This window comes from Chiloscyllium plagiosum, chromosome 21 (genome assembly GCF_004010195.1).
Source record: "Chiloscyllium plagiosum isolate BGI_BamShark_2017 chromosome 21, ASM401019v2, whole genome shotgun sequence".
Classification (NCBI taxonomy): domain Eukaryota; kingdom Metazoa; phylum Chordata; class Chondrichthyes; order Orectolobiformes; family Hemiscylliidae; genus Chiloscyllium; species Chiloscyllium plagiosum.
Window position 1 is genome coordinate 34,397,363 of NC_057730.1, and position 22,403 is coordinate 34,419,765.

At 40.0% G+C, this 22,403-nt stretch overlaps 1 protein-coding gene across 1 annotated transcript; it reads left to right on the forward strand.

Moving 5' to 3' along the window:
* Positions 1-6,559: 6,559 nt before the first annotated feature.
* bricd5 (BRICHOS domain containing 5) lies at positions 6,560-22,367 on the forward strand. The gene is made up of 4 exons (XM_043711764.1): positions 6,560-6,665; positions 10,554-10,661; positions 20,627-20,771; positions 21,212-22,367. The coding sequence occupies exons 1-4, from the start codon at positions 6,564-6,566 to the stop codon at positions 21,304-21,306; spliced, it is 450 nt and encodes a 149-aa protein (XP_043567699.1). The 5' UTR covers positions 6,560-6,563; the 3' UTR covers positions 21,307-22,367.
* The last annotated feature ends 36 nt before the right edge of the window (positions 22,368-22,403 follow it).

Genomic DNA, 22,403 nt, shown 5'->3' on the forward strand with positions numbered 1-22,403 from the left:
TTTGGGGAGGGAATCTGCAATTGGATCAGACTGCTCTACACCAACATTGTCAGTGCAGTCTCAATCAATGGGTGGGAATCAGATAGCTTCCCAGTCAGATCTGGAGTCAGGCAGGGCTGCCCTCTCTCTCCTGCCTTGTTTGTGTGCTGCATAGAGCCATTTGCCAAGTCCATCAGGAAGGATGCGAGCCTGAGAGGGGTGACTATTCCTGGCAGTGGGGGCCTGCAGATTAAGGCCTCCCTGTACATGGATGATGTCGCCATTTTCTGCTTGGATCCACTGTCCATGCACAGACTCATGTGACCAGTTTGAATGGGCCTCGGGGGCCAAGATAAACTGAGGCAAGAGCGAGGCCATGCTCTTCAGGAACTGGGCCGACCAATCCTCGACCCCCATCACTGTCAGGACCGACCACCTGAAGGTGCTGGGTATTTGGTTTGGGGGGGCTGGGCGTGCACCAAGTCTTGAGAGGAGCATATCAGCAAAGTGAGGCAGAAACTGGGCAGATGGAAGCTACGGTTGCTCTCCATCGCGGGGAAAAATCTGGTCATCAGGTGTGAGGCACTGTCACTGCTGTTAAACGTGGCACAGGTCTGCCCTATTCCCAGAACCTGTGCTGCTGCAGTCACCTGGGCCATTTTCCAATTTATATGGAGATCAAAGATGGACGGGTCTAAAGGGACTCGATGTATAAAGATCTGGGCAATGGGGGAAAAATACACCCAATGCCACCCTCACCCTGATGGCCACCTTTGTGTGTGGCTGCATCAAGCTGTGCGTGGACCCTCGGTACGCAAACACCAAGTGTCACTACGCATTGAGGTTCTACCTGTCCCCGGTGTTGCGAAGGATGGGCCTGGCTTCGCTGCAGCGGAACGCTCCAAGTAGTTGGACCGTTCCGTATCACCTGTCCTTCGTGGAGAAGTTTATGAAGAAAAACACCTTTGACCACAAGTCTATCAGGAAGTGGTCAGCACGTAATGTCCTTGGGACCCTTCGGGAAAAGGAGAGGGCGGATCCTATCGAGCGGTTCCCTGAGCAGGCTGTCAAAGTCATTTGGCAGAATGCCTCATCGCCAGAACTTTCCAACAAGCACCAAGACATGGCTTGGCTGGTGGTGAGAAGGGCTCCGCCTGTGAGATCCTTTATGCACGCCCGGACTCTCTGCCGCACCATACGCTGCCCTCGAAGCGACTGCGGGGGAGACGTGACTGTCACACACCTCCTTCTGGAATGTGCCTATGCAGAAGAAGTCTGGAGAGGAATGCAGTGGTGTTTGTCGAGGTTCGTCCCGAGCAGCGCCATGACGTGGGACTCCATGCTCTACAGTCTGTTCCCTGGGACGCACACCGAGACGAACATCAACTGTGCCTGGAGGATCATCAACTCAGTGAAGGACGCTCTCTGGGAGGTCCGAAACCTGTTGATCTTCCAGCTGAAGGAGCTGACCCCGACTGAATGTTGCAGACTGACACATTCCAAGGTCCAGGACTATGTATTGAGGGACGTGCTGAAGTCTGGTGCAGCTGCCGCTAAGGCGCGCTGGGGAAAGACCACCGTGTAATGTCTGTCTGCCTAAGCACAGGGGGCTGACACAGTAAGGGGGCTCCGCTGACCCTCCAGCTAAATATGTGGATAGTAATCGTACAGACCTGTATATATGAATGATTACTCTGTCTCTGTATGCAAAGAAATGGAATGTTTACGTATGTATGGCATGACCAATTGTACAGATCATCAAAATATTTTACAAATAAAGTATATTTTTGAAATTAAAAAAAATCTCAAACCAATGTCATTTTCTGCAATTTCCCCACTTCAGTTGCCTGAATCATGCCTCCAGTGGCCCATGAAATTTCAGTTCATCATGTTTCTCATTTGCTTCCTCTTTTTCACTCTCTATGCTTGGTGTTATTCTCTATTTCACCCTTTGGGACACATGTTCTCCAGTTGCTATCATGCCCCATTCTAATAAGTCTGCAGATTGCTGAAGCAAACATCTTTTTGTCACAGTTATTCAATTTCCTCTCGACTGACCTGCCCAGTCCAAAGGTACCAATACCATAGTGGGTAGCCGTTGCCAAGTACTGGACGTCCTCCATTGTCTATTGCATGCTTCTGGTCAGTGAACAGAAATATAATAGCAACAAAGCCAAGTATATCACCCACTGGTGCCTTCAGCACACCCTATGCAAGGAATTTGAATCTGCATGACACTTCACTTTCTGGCCCAACATTTTGAGGCCAGTTACATTAGTCACACCAATAACAGACAACATCAGCAACAATTTACATTTAATAATATTTTTACTAGTAGGAAAAAACAGTACAAATGCACCTCATAGAATTACAATCACACAAAAGTGAATGTTGAGGTACAAAAGGAGTGATTACCATTGGTTTGGTCAGAGGTTGATTTTAAGGAGGACATTAACAAAGGATAACCACAAGATTTAAGAAGGGAATTCTAGAGCAGAGACATTTGTAGTAGAAGGTTAAAGGATCATTGCAGGGTCAAGAACACAGAGTTCCAGCATTCTGGGAATGGGGCAGGGGATTGGAGGGGATGAATTGTGAGGCTCATGCAGAAATATGAAGGATAAGGATAGAAACAACAGAGTTTTAAACAACATTAAGTGAATGGAAGGCACAGAATTGGGAAGTCAACTAGAAGAGCATTAGAATGCTTACAACTTTAAAACAAAGGCATGGAGAAAGCCAGGATGCTAATTTGGTTTTAGATCTACGCAGTCATAGAAAAATAACTTGTATCTTTCACTATCATTAGGAATTCTCAAGGTGCTTTATAGCCAATGGAGTATTTTTGAAGGGTAGCCACCATTGTAATGTAGGAATAAACATCCAGTGCCTTTCACATAAACTGGGTTCTTTTCCTTTCTGTGTATTTTGTCTTAATCATAATGTTTAACATACATATCATTTCTTAATTTTTCTCTAGGAATTAGACCTGTGTTTTAAAAATGGAGTCTATGATTTTCTCTGTGAAAATCGCACTACCGAAGTTAATTAGAAAAAGAATGCACAAGAAAAATAAGCTTCAAGGTGAGTAAGATAAAAGAACACATTTCTGGAAGAAGTGAAACAGATTTTACTGAAACAGATAATAGAATTGCAAAAAGATATAAAAGGACCCAAGAAGGGTTTAGGGAGCAACAGATGTTAAACACAAGGCTAAACATTCCTACAGTATCATCAGACAAACCAACCAGAAAATAAGAATTCTGACATGTGAAATTGAATATGAGGAAATTAGTTATCAGAATTTATATGACATTGAACTGACCTTTACACAAATTGTGTCTTGGCTCTCACTTGCAACTTCTTTCTGTTTCTCTGTTACATGATATCAATCTTCTCCTCGATTTCTTTCCACATTCTGTTACTGCTATTTGTTGTATTCCTACTGCTTTGCAAATTGTTAGCCTTTTCAGTTTTGTTTCTATTCCTCCTCTCCTGGAGACACATATTGCAATACTGTTCAGATACAGAAACTCAAGGAAGCATAATAAAGGTTCTCTTAGATATACCTGCACATGTTCCAACCCCTTTCAGATACACCAAACATTCTCTCCCTTCGATTTAAACTCCTTTTACATCTGAACTTATTCTAACTGCTATCAGTGACTGTGTCATTGTCCACCTGAACAGACCTGAACACCCCTCACATTCTTGAACATGCTCTTGTAGCTCAGAGACTCTCTGGCACCTACTGCTCTCTGGCTCCTGTCGTGATACTGGCATTCTTCAGTGCTCTCCTTATTGTTGCTCCATCAGACCTGGCATCAGGTTGCAGTCCTTGGCTCAAACAAGCTGAGGCTCGGGAAAGGGAAGGGAATTCAGCCACAGAGGTTTCGGCTCCATCACAAAGTGTCGATGTCCACTGCAGCAGCAGGAGCCAGAAAGGAGAGGGCAATTGCAGGCAGCATTCTCAAAGTATGGAGAGAAGCAGCAGAATTGTGAATACTCTGAAAGGTGTATTCCCATTTGTAAGTATTAAGTATCAGTGACATTCTAAGATATGCTGTTGCTTTAAATTGGTTGTAGAAGGGGGGTGGCGGTGGGGCACAGGAAGGAGAGATTTTCTTCAAGTACAACATGCAATACGTGACAAGCAACATCATAGGTTGGCTGAACTGAAGAGAAACTCCAGTGAGTAGTTTCTTTCATAGCTGCCAGTTTTATTATTTCAGAACCCTTGGACTTTAATATCAAGGTTTAGATTGAATGTTCAATCACAAGGGACTGTAGCAAGTTTTGCAGAAGCTGATACTCTACAATGGGCTGGGTCCTCATTCACTTTCGAATTTTAATTCTGACTGAGACTCGAGTTTGTCCAGCATCAAAAGAAGAATTCCTTTCTGAATAGGTCAGAGACCTCAGAGAAACTCCATTTCCTTTCCATTCATGCAATTCAGAAAATAATTCTACCTGATTCAATTGAACGTGAGTGCAAGTTGTGCCAATCTGCAGATCCAACATTCAAGCTCTTCCCTCTTTACATTGTTCCCTCAGCAAATACAAGCAGATTCCATAGGAACTCAAGCCAGGATGAGACTGCGCATCTTATCGGGAGCTTTAGTCTTGCTGGTTGTGGCTGCAGTTATTGGGGTCTCAGCTGTGGGCATCCTGAGTCTGAGAGGAAGCAACCAACAGGTAAGCTAAACGCTCATCCTCACTCACTGCCTGACCCCAAATCTCAGGTCAATAAGCAAGTTTGAAAAGTGGAAAGAAGTTTGAGACCAAATGGGAATTGGCCAGTTTGGAGGTAAATTTCAGATACTGAAGTTCAGGATTTTTGCAACAAACTGGGAATTTTGGAAAGAGCATAAGACTGAACAACCCAAAACTTTAAAATGTGTACTTACAAGCAGCCAGAACACATCTCAAATTCTGACCTATCTGCTGTGTATTTTGGAATCTGTGGTTTTATCTCCAGCCTAGTCTTTTCACTCTGACATAACATTTCATAAACCAAGGTCACCTGATCCCAGCAAAAATAAAAATGCATTTCCATTTTAGTTAATGGTTAAAGTTGATTCAAGTCATACAGGAGACAACACTAAGAGGACTTATAGATATTGCTTTTAACTGTAATTCTTTTAGATTATACTTTTGTTTTTTCTAACATTTGTGGGCCGTTTCATGTATTTCTAGCATTAGCTCTGCTAAATAAAGATGTTGTTAATATTTCAAGGTGTTTAAATTGAATTCAAAATGTCAAAGTTTGATGGATTCCCTGGGTTGGTCCCAGTCTCTGAATTATGAGTGCAGCAAAGAAAGAACTTTCTTTGATAAAAAGCTATTACAATCCAAAATACCCTACATCCAATAAAATATCCAACGTTGGAAATTCTACTGCAAATTTGCCAGTAGCAAGCTCTCATAAACAACAATGAAGTTAATGTCCAGGTAGTCTGTTTTTAATTATCCTGGTGAAGACTGGACCACCAGGAAAATTCTACCATTTGAATTACTGTGGTGCAGTGTTTTACGTTGACCCAAGAGAACAGATGAGGTTGTAGAGTCGTAAACTTATACAGCATGGAAACAGACCCTTCGGTCCAGCTCGTCTGCGCCGACCAGATAGCCTAACATGACATAGTCCCATTTGCCAGCACTTGGCCCTTATCCCTCTGATCTCTTTTTATTCATGTACACATCCAGATGCCTTTTAAATGTTGTAATTGTATATGCCTCCACCACCTCCTCTGGTAATTTAGTCTGTACACGCACCACCTGCTGCGTGAAGAAGTTGCCCTTCAAGTCCCTTTTAAATCTTTCTCCACGTTAAACCTATGCCCTCTAGTTTGGATCCCCCTACCTTAGGAATAGACCTTGGCTACTCATCCTACCATGCCCCTCGTGATTTTATAAATCTCTGTAAGGTCGCTCTTCAGTCTCCAACACTCCATGGAAAAAACCGTCAGCCTGTTTATCCTATCCCTATCACTCCAACCTTTCAATCCTGGCAAAGTCCTTGTAAATCTTTCCTGAACTCTTTCAAATTTAACAATCTTTTGTTTAGTATGTGTCCAGTGCTGGTTTTTTGCTTTAAAATCCCATTCAAATTTGCAGCTCCAACAGTGCAGTATTCACCTGACAGTGAACTGGAATGTTAGCCAACATTTAACAATGAAATCTCTACAATGAGGCTTAGACACACAGCCTACTCCGTGACAGGCAAGTGTTCTAGCCAATGTACCACAACTGGCACCTTGGTTTTATAGGTAAGCCAATCAGCTGGATTCGTCATGCTTAGTATTCACCTACAATTGTCCTGTTCATGTGGCAAACACATAGTAATGTAAACATTCATGTACAGTACATACACTCGGATAAACTGTTTCTTCCTGTGTACATTTGCATTATCCAAGTCAACCTCTCTTCCTCTGTCCAATAAAATTTCTATGTTGTCATGTCTGCTGAAATTCAGTGAAACCAAGAGGAGATCGTAGTCACTACAGGTTGTCGCTGGTTTTAATATACACATTTCTGCCTCTCCTTAGGTTGTTCAGATTACATTTCATGATGTGCAGGGTGCTATGGTCAGTCAGTCAGCGGTTGTAAACAAGGAAGAGGATCTGGTAACGTTCCATATAATGGACAGGAACCACACAGCAGTAGTGCTGTTTGACAGTAAGAATGTAAGTAAGGGGCTGGTATGGCTCCAGTATGTTTTCTAAATTAATTATGAGTTGCTGCTGAGGTCTCTCTCAGCCAAATCTCAGGTTGCATTTGTAGTGGCTTCATCTCAATACAATTGCATTTATTATGTGTTTATGGATTATGTTTCACTTAACCTGCTTTTCATTTAAATTCTTGTAATCTCATCAGCATATCCTTCCCTTGTTTCCATCATGTACTTAGCTAGTTGCCCCTTGTATTATATGCTTCACTACTATTTCAATCCAACCACTCCATGTGGCATATTGACCACTCTCCAGATAAAGAAGTTTCATCTGAACACATTATTGGATTTTTTTTATTAGTGACTGTTACATAATTACTGACCCCCTTTGGGATGGAAAACTTGGAAACCTGTGGGTTTCCTCCATTCTGTGGCATTTTAGTCCCACAGACTGCTACTTTTCTCAGTAAGATTTCACCTGTCCCCTCGTGGAGAGCTTCTTAGGGCAAACAACCGCTGGATTACATGTGGGGAGGGGGAGAGCTTGGGAGGTACTCCTGCTCCATCCAGCTTCCATATACTTAACATCTCCCCCAATATTGTCCCTACCTCAGCAAACCGTCCCTCATCAAAGTAGATTGTCTCCCCATCCTTTATCTTATATCTGTTAAACCTGAAAATTGTTAGGTTTAAGATTTTAAAAATGTTACTATCTCCCCAAGCCGATCCCATTAACATTTGGGTCCTAAAACATATCCCACAACTTCATAATTTTGTAACTTCTGATACATCATGAGACAACTGCAAATATTACAAAACAATTGCACATTAACTAGTGCAATAGTTCTGCATCACATATGAGAGGTCAAACTCACCAGCAAAAATCAAGGTTTGGATATTCTGTTGCTGCTCAGAGGTGCAGCAGCAACCCAATTGGTAAGTTATAGATCTTATTACTTAAAGTCAAATTTCCATATTAATTTGCTCATTTGAGACTTCAACCATATTGAAGTAACATGAGTAAGTCTAGTGCTGTAACTCAGGAAATTTTACATAATACCTATTAAAGCAGGACACCAACTTTATGGGCACACTGTAGCTGTTCCTTGCTGGTTCAAGTTAGAGTTCAAGTCAACATGGTATCTGGTTTCTCTCCAATGCCCCCGTTGGCCAGCAGGATAACTTCGAACTTCTTGCATGCCTCGGTGACTGAAAGTTGTTGAGTGTTAACTCTTTCCAAACCACAATCCACAGCATGGTTAATTTCATCATTGCATAAATATGGTTGAAGTCTCAAATGAGCAAATTAATATGGAAATTTGACTTTAAGTAATAAGATCTATAACTTACCAATTGGGTTGCTGCTGCACCTCTGAGCAGCAACAGAATATCCAAACCTTGATTTTTGCTGGTGAGTTTGACCTCTCATATGTGATGCAGAACTATTGCACTAGTTAATGTGCAACCTGGGAAGGCAATAGGTGGATGCAGGTGGGGAATAATTGTGATAGGTCGATGGGGAGGATGGAGCAGATAGGTGGGAAGGAAGATGGACAGGCAGGACAGGTCAAGAGGGCAGTGCTGAGTTGGAGGGTTGGATCTGGGATGAGGTGGGGGAGGGAAGATTTGGAAACTGGTGAAGTCAATGTTGTCTCACTTTCTCCTGGTTCCTTATGTTGTCAATTATCCATGGGTCCAGTGTCTTTATTAAGATTATCATCATCATTTTATGACATTTTACTAAGAGGATAATTTTAAATGTTCTGTACCTCTTTGTTAAAGAAAAAGGGAGGTTTATGCAGTCAGAATCTAAAGATTAATATTCTCAAGCTCATTTCTCAATTCTTACTTAGGAGTATGGAAAAGTTCCCATTAAATCACTGATCATTTACCTTTCCTGAGAGCTCTCTGCTTTGTGATTTTACTTTGAAGTAAAACCAATACAGACAATCAGAAAGTAGTAATATAAAGATACAGGTTTTTACAGTCTTGAGATGGGAATAAGCTCGACAGAGGTCTCAGCATTGCAGATGTAACTCTAAAACATTAATGGTCTTTACTCTGTTCATAATCCCATAGCGCTTTTTTTTGTCAAATGAAGCTAAGCAAAATCACATGATATTACAGTACCAAGATCTGCATTGGCTATAGAACATAGAACAGTATAGCATAGTACAGGCCCTTCGGCCCTCAATGTCGCACCAACCTTTTATCCTACTCTAAAGATCAAAGTAACCTACATACTCTTCATTTTACCATCTTCCATGTGCCTATCCAAGAGTCGCTTAAATATCCCTAACGTATCTGACTCTACTCCCACTGTTGGTAGTGCATTCCACGCACCCACCACTCTCTGTGTAAAGAACTGACATCTCCCCTAAACTTTCTTCTAATCACCTTAAAATTATGCCCCCTTGTGATAGCCATTTCTGCCACGGGAAAACGTATCTGATTATTCATTCTATCTCTGCCTCTCGTCATCTTGTACACCTCTATTAAGTCACCTCGCATCCTTCTTTGCTCCAATGAGAAAAGCCCTAGCTGCCTCAACCTTTCTTCATAAGACATGCTCTCTGTACAGGCAGCATGCTGCTAAATCTCCTCTGCACCCTCTCTAAAGCTTCCACATTCTTCCTAGAATGAGGCAACCAGAACTGAACACAAGTGTGGTCTAACCAGGGCTCTATACGGCTGCAGCATAACCTCGTGGCTTTTAAATTCAATCCCCCTGCTAATGAAAGCCAATATACCATGCATCTTCTTAACAACCCTATCAATTTGGCTGGCAACTTTGAGGGATCTATGGACATGGACCCCAAGATTTCTCTGTTCCTTCACACTGCCAAGAATCTTGCCTTTAACCCTGTAATCTGCATTCAAATTCAACATTCTAAAATGAATCAAGTTGAACTCCATCTGCCACCTGTCAACCCATTTTTGCATCCTATGAATGTCCCTTTGCAACCTACATCAGTCCTCCACACTATCCACCACTCCACCAACCTTTGTGTCATCGGCAAACTTCCTAACCCATCTTTCCACTTCCTCATCCAAATTATTTATAAAAGTCACCAAGATCGCTGCGGAACACCACTGGCCACCAAGCTCCAGGCTGAATACTTTCCATCAACTACCATTCTCCGTCTTCTATGGGCCAGCCAATTCTATATCCAGACAGCCAAATTTCCCTGTATCCCATGCCTCTTTACCATGGGGAACCTTATCAAATGCCTTGCTAAAATTCATGTACACCATATCCACTGCTTTACTTGATCAATGTGTTTGTCACATCCTCAAAAAATTCAGTAAGGCTTGTGAGGCATGACCTGCCCCTCACAAAGCTAACCTGACTATGGTTTTCCAAGTAATCATAAATCCTGTCTCTCAGAATCCTCTCCAATAATTTGCCAACTACAGATGTAAGATTGACGGGTTTGTAATTCCCAGGATTATTCCTATTTCCTTTCTTGAACAAGGGAATAACATTTGCCACCCTCCAATCATTTGGCACAACTCCAGTGGACAGTGAGGATGCAAAGATCATCACCAAAGGCACAGCAATCATTTCCCATAGTAACCTTGGGTATATCCCGTCATGCTTAGGGGACTTATCTATCCTTACATTTTTCAAAGTTTTCAGCATATCCGCCTTCCTAACATCATCCTGTTCGAGCATGTCAGTCTGTTTCACACCTGTAACACTTAAGCAGAATAATAGATAAATGAACGAATATACTTTGATTGTAACTAAACCAAATCAATCATGAAATGTTAGTTTCCCTACCAAACCTACACATAGATTGAGCCTAAAGAAATACATGATACTCTTTCTTTAACTGCACAGTGCTGAAATAAATTATTAGGCTTCTGACATAGACTAACTGATTCTTTGCTTCCTTGGCAGGGTTTAGTTTGTTATCAGCCCGGAGGGGGAAACATCTGTCTAGTTCGAAAAATGTTGGCTGCTGACCAAAAGAATATTCACACTGTCATCACTGCCCAGAAGCATAAGGTATAACGCGGTATGGAGACTCAACAGTTGACACCAAGGTCTCAGCTTCAATTCCATCTTTGGGCGACTGTCTGTGTGGAGTTTACACATTCTCCCAGTGTTTGTGTGGGTGTCCTCCAGGTGCTCCAATTTCCTCCCGCTGTCCAAAGATGTGCAGGCTAAGTGGATTAGCATTGGTAAACGAGTGGTTATGAGGATAGGAGGGGGGGGGGGGGGTAGGTCTGGGAGGGATGCTGTTCAGAAGTTTGGTGTAAACTCGACGGGCCAAATGGCCTGCTTCCACACTGTAGGGATTCTATGAAAGCAATATTTACATCTCCCAAAACATAGCCCAAATCAGAACATAGCTTCGTGGAGCAACAGAAACAACATGTTCCAAATAGTTCTCAGATGTGTCCATGTGCTGTGATAATAACACTGTCTGGACAAAAAGAGCAAATAAATTGTTTAGCTTTGATCAGCTGAGGATTATCAACCTTAGAGGTATAGTCATAGAGATGAACAGCACGGAAACAGACTCTTCAGTCCAACTCATCCATGCTGACCAGATAGCCTAAATTAATCTAGTCCCATCTGCCAGCACTTGGCCCATATCTCTCATACAACTCATTTCATACAAGCACCACCTTTTGCATGAAAAATTTGCCCTTTAGGTCCCTTTTAAATCTTTCCCCCTCACCCTAAACTTAAGCCCTCTTATTCTGGACTCCCCTAACCCAGGGAAAAGACCTTGTCTATTTACCCTATCCATGTCCCTCATGATTTTATAAACCTTTATAAGGTCACCCCTTAATTTTGCAGAACAGTTGGGAAAAAAAAAACGATGAAACAGCAAAGATACTGAGCATACTTTTCCATAGCTGACTGAGAAACAGGAATTGTGACAAAATTGTGAGCAGCAAATATGACAAAAGGGAAATAACTAAAAAAGACATAGTCCATCAACAAAAACTGACAAAGATGGTCAATGGTTGACTAAAAAAATTAACAATGGTACCAAATGGAAAGAAAAGAGTGGTGCAATGCTGCAATCTAAATGGTATGACAGAATAAAAGGAAAAAATTTAGAACTCGGCAAAGGATGACAAATGAAATAGAGAGATAAATTAGAATAAGATTAAACTAGCAAGAAATATTAGAACAGACAGTAGGAGTTTCCAAAAGTGTACAAAAAGGAGGAGAGTAGGTAAAGTTCGTAAATGAGACTTGAAAATTAATAACAGCCAATAAGGAAATGGCAGAGATTTTGAGCAACTGTTGTTTATATCTGTTTTCATAACTGAAGGCAATAAAAGCATCAACCTATAATAGAAAATCAAGGAGTAAAAGGGAGGGAGGAATCTAAAACAATCTCTGTCACAAAGAGATGAAGTATTAGTAAAACTGCAAGTCTGAAGGCTGACATGTCCCCAATCCTGATCGCCTTCATCCTAACATCTTAAAGAAATGGTTATTGTAGTAGTGAATGCATTGGTTATAATCTTCCAAAATTTCCTTAATCTGGAACGGCTCCAGTAGATTGCAAATGGAAAACTGCAAATGCAGCACTCCTCTGCAGGAAAGAAGTGATACAAAAAGCAGTTACCCTAACATCTCCTATTGGGAAAAATGCTGGAATTCTTGATTATGTAAGAAGCAGCAGGAATTTAGATAACCAAGCAGGATCATCAGGGTTTTATGAAGGGGAAATCATATTTGAGAAATTTATTGAAATCTTTGAAGCTATTACACAGGTTTATAAAGAGAAACAAGCACATGTAGTTTCTTTGGGATTCCAAAAAGCATTCAATAACATATCACATAAAAGAAAATACAGAAGCTAAGAACTCATGGTGATGTGGGTAATATGTTAGCATGGATAGTTTATTGGTTAACTGATTGCAAAGAATCAGGATAAATGCGTGATTTTCAGATTGATAAAATATTGACATAACTTGTATGGTGTCACAGGTATTAGGGAATAAGCCTCAACCATCCACAATCAATGTGAAGGTGTATTTTAGGCAAATTTGCTGATGATTTAAAGATAGATAGGAAAGCAAGTCGTCAGGAGCACATGAAGAGTGTACAAATGGTGAGAGAAGTGAGTGGGTAAAATTGACAGACGAAAAATATTGTGGGAAAACGAGAGGTGGTCAACTTTGAAAGCAAACAAAATGGCAGAATATTACTTAAATGAAGAGTCTCTACATCTGAGTCGCTCATATCTAAATCATAAAGTTAGCATGCAGGTACAGCAAGTGATTAGGAAGACAAATTGAATGTGGCCTTTCTTGCAAAAGACTGAAATATAAAAACAGAGACATTTCACCAACTTGTACAGGGAACTGGTGAGAACACACCTTGAATACTGTGTGCAGTTTTGGTCTCCTTATTTAGGGGAATATATACTTGACTTTGAGTTGGTTTGCTTGGTTGATCACTGCTATGAGTAAATGCTGAAGTTGAACCTTTACTCATTGGAATTTGGAAGAATAAGAAATGATCTTAATTAAACATATTAAGATTCTGAGAGGTCTTAACAGGGTACTGAGAAAATGTTTTTCCTTTTGGGTTTGTCCACAACAAATGACAGCTTCAGAATTGTTGCAGAATAGGCTCAAGAATTGAAAGGCCAACTCTTACTTTTATTTCATGTGCTGTGAAAATCAGATTCTGAAGTTATTAAAAGTGTATGATTGACAATTTATCCTTACAGGGGATTTTAAAAAAATTATTAGTCGGAAGCAGGAACACTGATCCATAGCCTTCCGGTTTTCTTTAATGTCAGCGATACGTACTGTATTTAATTTGGGGTCGCTGGCAAGAAGCCCAAGTAACTCAATACAAGTCAATAATATCTTTGAAATCCATCTGTAGTTTGAAGTGAAACCATAAATGAGGACTGAGCAGGCTCACAGGAGTTTCTACTTAGACATCTGCAACATACAGAATTTACATGGACAGCGCAGTTGCAGAATGTGCACAAGTGCTAAAAGACACTTCTTATAAGAAATAGGACAATGAATACTTAAGAAATATATTAATATTCTTATAGACCTGGACATCAAATTCATTAAAAGTTGAAAATTGTTGCCCATTAAAACAGATCATTGCAGCCATTAAGCAGAATTTGCCCTGAGTATTTCTGGTGGTGGGCTAAGGCCCAGAATGAAATGCATCCCTTCATGAGTGGCCTTGGATTTAACACAAAACCTGCTTTGTTCCACTCTTTCTGTAAAAGTTGTAGGACTAATGTGGAATGCTGCGCTGAAACATCATCTCAGTTCACATCTCCAAGTTGATTCTAGTCATGCTTTTACACAGACTTCCCATCATCGAGGAAAATTAGGTTCCAATAAAGTGCAGATTACTCACTTGTATCTGGAGGAGTCATTAAATATTCTCCTATCCTCTTCTGTCAGTACTGACCATTTCTGGAATACAGTTCCACAGGTTCCAGTAAACTTGCCTAAGCAACTATTTTTCATTAGTGACCCCAGACTGAGCTGGTGAATTATGATGAGGAGTCACAGCATGCGTGATCAGAGCATTGCCTGATTTCCACTCCAGCAGATGACCATGTACATTCATTTTCTTCCTGTCTAATTTAAAGTCACTAAAGCCATTGTGCACAACCGTTCTCCATCTGAGTAGAGTTAATTTAGCACCAATAAGGAATCAAACCTTCTATAGTTCTGCTTAAAGCATTTCACTTACTATGAAGTGTTTGTTAGTTACTCATGAGTTTTGTAAAATTATATGCTCACATGTTCAGAGTTTGCAATCATTCATCCTGTGTAAATTGCATTTCTTCTGCAGTTCATTTCCTTTAAAAAATAATTTCTTTTATTTCTCTCTTTCTTTGTTGGGAATTCCTTTCTCCAATGATCTTATACATTCCATCTCAGTCTGTTGAATGGTCAAATGGAGAACATGGTTTATGTTCAAGACGTCTGGCTTGCACTAGTGAAAGAGGTGGTCAGCGCAGGCAAGATCAAAGAGTGAAATTAAGATTGTGAAATTTTATACATCTTAAATTATGTACTATTTGCAGCACAGTATTTTCAGTCATACACACACACACACATGTACAGGACTACACACTCATCATCTTTCAGTCATGCACAGGTCATTCAGAAACCACAAATTGATTAGTCTGCAGCACAGTATTTTCAGTCATACACACGTGTGTATACACACACACACACACACACATGTACAGGACTACACACTCATCATCTTTCAGTCATGCACAGGTCATTCAGAAACCACAAATTGATTAGTCATAGAGCTGTACAGCACGGAAACAGATCCTTTAGTCCAACACGTCCATGCTGACCTTGTATCCTAAATTAATCTAGTCCCATTTGTCAGTATTTAGCCCATATCCCTCTAAACCCTGCCTATTTATTTACCCATTCAGTTGCCTTACAAATATTATGATTTGGAGGAGCCAGTATTGGCTGGGTTGGACAAAATTAAAAATCACACAACACCAGGTTATAATCCAACGGGTTTATTTGGAAGCACTAGCTTTCGCAGTGCTGTTTCTTCCCAAGGTGATGAACACGCAGGGCTGCAAAAGCTAGTGCCTCCAAATAAACCTGTTGGACTATAACCTGGTGTTGTGATTTTTAACTTGTAAATGTTGTAATTGAACCTGCCTCCATGACTTGCTCTGGCAGCTTATTCCATACACACTCCACCCTCTGTGTGAGAAAGTTGCCCCTTAGATCCCTTTTAAATCTTCCCCCCATCACCTTAAACCGATGCCCTCTAGTTTTGGATTCCCATAGAAGATAAAGTCTCACAACTGAACAATAAGATAAACTGATGCTCATGGGATAAAAAAACATGGCCAGGAACAGAACATACACAAGCTATACAGTGTACTGGACATATACAGTGAAGAAACTTTAAAAAGCTAACTGATAAAGGGATGGAACAGTTTGAATGGAAATAGGGAGATGAACCCCATGGTGGGGGGAGGTAGGAATTTGCATACACAAGGATGACTAATAATCAAACGCACGTATTATTGAACCAAGAGCTAATGTGTCAGTGAGCTTTGGTGTGAGGAATGATAAAGAACAGAAAATGGATAGTGGGAACAAGGAGGTCATTTTTCAGGTTATCAGGCTGGTATTAGTGGGTATCACAAGGTATTACTCCAGACACAATTCTTTATAATGTCTATCTGAGATGACGGGATCATGTTTGAAGTTTGCTGATCACACAAAGTTATGTCAGGCAGTAAAATAGGAGGGTGGCAGGGAAAGGCTGGGGAGGGGATTGGACAGGTTCAGTGAGTAAGTAAGCAGGAAATAGACTTTGCAACATCATATAGAGAAATGGGCAGCTTGTTCCTTCTTTTAGACTTGAAAGTGTTTCAGTTTATTCTTGGATTTTTTAGATGATGATCGTAGTCCTAAATCCAGAAGCAGAAGCCTTTCTCTGTAGCCCAGCAGTTTCCATTATTCACTTGAAAACTTCAATAATCTCTGATCATTTCAGGAATATAACCCTGGATTTGTGACATTTCACTCCCTCGCCATTGAATCTGTGCTGCCCAACTATCATTCTGGTGAATCTGTGCTGCACTCGAATGGACAGACTCCCAAGTCCCTACTCTTCCTTGTCTTTCCCTATTTATAAAGTCAATATCAGATCTGTGCTATCAATGAAATGGCTGCCATGAACAAACCTTAAATGGCCGACTGACCGACTCCTGCTGAACCTTGGATCATTTATACATTCCTGCACTATAGAAATGTTAATTAGCATTGATGTTGAGAACTCTGTTACAAAGAATGCGTACATTTAATTGGATGAAGTTGCAAATTCCAGGATCTGTTTAGAGTCAGTATCCAGAGAAAGTGTCAGCGCTGTCTGTCTAATTTTCCAAATTTCAAACAGGAAAATATAATTGGAGTATACAAAAGATAACATATCTGGTCAGCCACTGCTGAATTGTAGGTGTTAGGCCTTGTTCAGAACCTGTCACAGAGTTTGAACCTGGAGTCAGACATGTTTCATCCGAAAAACAGGAATTTATCAAATGCCACACTGTCGGACTTAGGCTTCAAATTGTGTGCTGTCTAAAAATTTTTTTAAATGTGGATTTGCAATTAAACAAATCTTCTGAACCCTTAGATACATGTGTGTTGTTTGTACATACTTGTGAGGAAATATGTGTGACAGTGAGGGAGTCTGTGTGACTGTGAAGTGAGAGTGCATGTGAGGGAGTGATAGTGATTGAGGGGGAGTGAGAGTGACTGTGGGGGGGGGACGAGAATTTGTGGTTGAGGTTATTTGAATGTAGATTGTATTTGAGTGCGCAAGAGAGGTATGTGTGAAATTGTGTGATTCTGAGAGATGCTGAATGTGTAATTCTCTACATGTGAGTCTGTGTGAGTGCGTGTGTACATGTGTATGACTGAAAGTCTGCAAGTGCACTATAGAATGTTTATGTGTGAACATGTGTCTGTGCAAGAGATTTTGAGTTCCAGTGTGTGTGTGAGTGTAGAGAGAGAGAGACTGAGTTAGTGTCTGTGAAAAAGGAATTCCAAAGGGATACTGATATTTTAATGAAAGGGAAAATCTGACCTAGAGATTCACAGCAAGACTTCTTCACTTTCCAAACAACATCTCTTGGCAATAACTGGCAATGTATCATTTGTCCTCCTAACTGTTGTCTCTAACATCATGTTAACTTTCTGATATTTCTGTACAACATCACCCCAACCCCCCCTGGACAAAAATGTTTCACAAATTCTCATCATTTTGAATAGTAACATTCTGTTTTTCTCTTACAGAGAAAATACATAGAGTTACACAGCACAGAAACAGACTCTGGTCCATGCCAACCATAATCCCAATCTAAACTAGTTCCACCTGCATGCACTTGGCCCATTTCCCTCTAAACATTTCTTATTCATGTACTTAACCAGATGTTTTTTTAAGTATAATAACTGTACCCATATCCATGGTTAAATAGCTGTAGAATAGAATTGAGAATTACCAAGAAAGCCATTAGAAACTATCACCTAACTATCCAAATATTAATCTGTATTTTCTTAAAATCTTTTATACTTCACCTCAGATTTGATAATTCCTAATTGTCAGCAAATACTTGTGTATACACTGAGTATCAGTTACTGTTGTTAAAATTCAGTTTAAGATAAACACAACAATCCTGGCAGAGGAAAATAACTGTTTCCATTGAGATGTAGTAATCAAGTTGCAGTAGCAATAGAAGATTAATGATAAATGACATAAACCAGACTGATAATGAAGTTTAAAAACAGAAAGAACTGTGGATTCTGTAAATCAGAAACAAAAACAGAAGTTGCTGGAAGGGTCACCAGACCCAAAACATTAACTATGCTTTCTCTTCACAAACCCTGCTGAGCGTTTTTCAACAACTTTTGTTTTTGTTTCTGATAATGAAGTTTAGCAGGGCAACATTCAGATTTCACTATTCCATGGGATCATTCTTAACTCTGACAATTAAACATATGACTTGGTTCCAGCCTTTTAGTGGTTTAATGGAAGATGGTTGTGGAATGACATTGTTGGATTTTGCTCAACTAGGTTAAGGCTTCAATTTAATATTCTTTACAAGTCTTTAAAATGTACAATAGTACAAATATATGTTAATTTTACACAACAATGTAATTGTGACCAGAGTGGAATTGCACACATTATACTGAACAAGGGAACATTGGTGTGGTGTAGTTATAGCCACAAACTCAGAAAGACATATCTTTTCTTTCCCCTCAAAAGGATAATAAATGTTTGGAATAATCACAAGCATGATATTAGAGGCAAGAACACAGAAGTTATTTGAGATATAATTGTCTCTCAGTGACCAAGTTAATATAACTGAGGAATGAACTTCAAAGACAGAGTTAACAAGCAGTAAGAGCTGAACTTAACTGAATTGATAAAAAGGATTTTCTTCAGAGAGTGCTGATGCACAAGAGACAGAGATTTCAATGGGAGCACATGCATCAACAGGTTGAACTTCAATATTAGATTTATACTGCTGAAACAATTGAAATTTATGAAAATATTCCACACCATTTCCATGTAGAGAGTGAAGGCTCACATTGACAATGAATAGTGCAGTTCTGACAATGCAATTCAGGGTCAAAGAAAACAGAGAGCTAGATGGGACAATTGGGTGGGAGTTGGTTGCATTGAAAAAATGGTAAGGTGAGGTTGCGAAGAGATTTTACAATGAATATACGCAGAGGAAGGAACCATTTGAGGTTTGTGAAGTTAAGGCCGATAGGGTTACAGTATTTAAATAACAACAATTTATATAAACGTATGAATTTAATGAAAAGACAATTGACCTTTGGTGCAATGAAAAGGTGCATTACAGAACAAACTATGACAATAAGCCACTTAAGGTGATATTAAGTCAGAAACTTCAGAAGTGAAATAGATTTTCATGAGTGACTTAAAGAAGGAAATTGAGGAAGAGTGTTGGAGCAAAATTCTGTCATGCTGGAAATGTGACGTAAACTCAGAAAATGCTGGTAAACTCAGCAGGTGCGGTAGCAACTGTGAAGATTGAAACTGAGCTAACAGAGTTCAATATGACTGGTCCTCACAACTGAAAAGATTTAGACATGATTGGGAAAGGAAGAGGGTAAGGAATTGGTTAGAGAGCCGGCAAGATAACTACAAATGGAACAAAAGGCAAAGGGAGTAGAAGTAGTTGTAATGAAGATTTGGGGCTAAGTGTTAGTAGCAGAAGGAAGCAAACTCTATCAGAAAGAAAAATCACGAAAACAGGGCACAGACTAGCACTAACATAAAGAAACAAAGTAGAGGCCAGAGTTCACGGTCTGAAGTTTAGTTGAATGTTGAATCCAGAGAGTCGTAGAGTTCCTAAATGGGAGATGGATTGTTGTTCCTCAAGCTTGTGCTGGGCTTCACTGAAACACTGCAGCAGGACGACAGAGATGTGAGTATGAGAACAAAGTGGTGAACTAAAGTGGCAAGCAAAGTGGTCACCCAGTTTGTATTTTGTCTCCCCAGTGTAGAGAAGACTGCATTGTGAATAGCAAATACAGCGTTCTAAACTGAAAGAAGCAAAAGTAATGTCCTTTCTTCTGGATGGAGGGTTTAGGGTCATGGACAGTGAACAATGTCTTGACAATAATAGAGGAGGAGAGAAAGGTGGAGAGATAATAGGAAAGAATTCTATAGCTTAGAGCTTAGGCAGCCAAGGTAAAGATACTAATGGGATACATATAGAAAGGATGCATTGAAACTTGAAAGGGTTCAGAAAAGATCTACGAAGATATTGCCAGGGTTGGAGGGTTTAAGCTATGATGAGGGGTTGAATAGGCTGGGGCTATTTTCCTGGAACATTGGAGGCTGAGGGGTGACCTGAAAGACCTGAGGGGTGACCTGAAAGAGTTATAAAACCACGAGGAGCATAGATAGGGTAAATAGATAAGGTATTTTCCCTGGGATGGGCAAAGTCCAAATCTAGGGGGCATAGAATTAGGGTGAGAGGGGAAAGATATAAAAGAGAATTAAGAGGCAACATTTTCATACAGAGGGTAGTGCGCATATGGAATGGAGCTACCAGAGGAAGTAGTGGAGGCTGTTACGATTACAGTATTTAAAAGGCATCTGGATGAGTACATGAATAGGAAGAGTTAGAGGGATATGGGCCATTTATTTAGGATATCTGGTCGGCATGGACGAGTTGGACCAAAGGATCTGCTTCCCCGTTGTATATCTCTATGACTATAAATGGCCAGTTGAGAGCTGCACAGTTATCTCACGAGGGTTTTCAGGTGGAGGAGGTTAGAGACAGAAAAAGGGAAGGCAAATGCTGTGGGAGGATTTCAACAATAAGGACAAGTTCAGGATTTACAAAGTATAAGTAACCAATTTATAATGTGGAAAACCTGAACAGTTATACAGAGAAAACACTGATTTCCTTTTAACTTAACCAGCTGTTGCTGCCAAGAAATGAAACCCAATTCTCCAGGGAATATCTTGGAATTCTGAGTAGAAAGAAAGTGGACCCACTGACTTTGGGCGATCATATTGACAGGCTCTGCAATCACACCTCTATTTATTGGCTGCAGAAAAGTAACAGTAAGTGTTGTATTTTTAAAGGGCTTTAACAATTGCAGTGTTATTTTATAAAACACTAAGTATCAGGGTTGGATTAGCTCCTTTTACTTATTTCTGACGAACTCAGAATGTCAGTTGTGTAACTTTCCTTTTGCTCCTTTACATTAAACTCTATTCAATATTGTTCTTGGAGAAGAACATGATGCAGATAATCCATTTAAAGACGCTCTAGCTCAACAAGTAACATAATTTTACTTGTAACTTGTTCAAGTGCCACTGAAGGGAGGTGTTTCATAAATTTTACAATACTGTGTCATGACCTTGTGGTACTGAATCAGCTCTGAAAAGGTGCGGCTATGCTGTATATTCAGTGAATAATTAAAGGTACATTAGTGATCCTAAGAACTGCGCTCCATTTGGCTGCTGATTTTTCTCATAATGCTATCCTTCTGCTTCCACAGGGCCTGCACAGCAACGGCTGATCTACTTCTGCATCGATATCTGTTTTCCAAACAATGTCTGTGTCTCTGTGTGTTTTTACTATCTGCCAGATTAAACATTTCCTGCATTATTTCCTTACATTAACCTTTACGATGAACATAGCTGATTTGTTTTAAAAACAGTGACTTAATTGCTTTTCCCTTACTCTTACAATTCTGATTTCTTTCTTTCCCAATTCTTATTCAATGCTCCAACTATTAATTAATCAGCTTCAATGCAAGAATAGATAACAACCTATGTATGCCGGGGGGGTTGTTGTTGAAGGGGAGGAAGTTATTTTTGTTAGCCTGGTTAGTCTGTTGAATACAAAATGTCACTTCTTCCCTATTTCAGAATTAAACTATTTTGATATTGAAGTAGTAGTGGTTAAAAATCAACAAAATTCAAGATTTTACAATGACATCAGAGAACTAGTTTCTTTATATAGTGCTTAATGCCATTGCCTATTTGTTACCCGATGTACCTCATCAATTTATATGTTTTTGAGGTTTCCAGAGAAACAATAAAACTGATGAACTCATCATGGATACATCTTTATTGGCATAGTTTATAACATCCAGACATGGGATCACTTCATTGTCAAAGTCTCTAAACTGCACCCATTCACAGAACAAGGGAAGTGGGAGGGTAGAATAAGGCCACTCATTGCAAACTCAGTACTGATATGGAAGAGGTCCTTAATCTGAACCATACATGCAGAATACCAAAAATATATGTGCTCAAAAAAAGTGAGACTGAAAAACGCATGTGCACTTCCTCAATGCTTTTCTTGATCCTGGATCTTTCTAGAGTGTTTTACACCCAAAGGACTTTTGGGTATAGCCACTATTTTAGTTTAGAGAAAAAAGCATCAAATTTGCTTTTGTACACAGTGTATATTGCAAAAATGTTAAATCTGTTCCTCCATAGATGTAATCTGACTAGTGGAGTATTTCTAACATTCTCTGTTTTTATTTCAGATTTCCAGTGTCTTCAGTAATTTACTTATGTGTATGTGCTGAAACGTTACGTGGTTTTAAAACCATACAGTTATTCAGAGACAAAAAAGAAATAAGATTTGCACTTATAGAGTGCCATGTCTCCACAGGCCATTCCAAACATAACAGTTTAATGATAGGATATTATAGATTCTTTCTCCTCTCTCTCAAAAAA

Bases quoted from the DNA above. Each gene is read 5' to 3' on its own strand.
- bricd5 (XM_043711764.1), top strand. From the start codon at position 6,564: ATGGTCAGTCAGTCAGCGGTTGTAAACAAGGAAGAGGATCTGGTAACG. The intron at 6,666-10,553 runs GTAAGTAAGGGG...CTTCCTTGGCAG, and splicing joins TGCTGTTTGACAGTAAGAAT to GGTTTAGTTTGTTATCAGCC. The intron at 10,662-20,626 runs GTATAACGCGGT...TAACTTAACCAG, and splicing joins TCACTGCCCAGAAGCATAAG to CTGTTGCTGCCAAGAAATGA.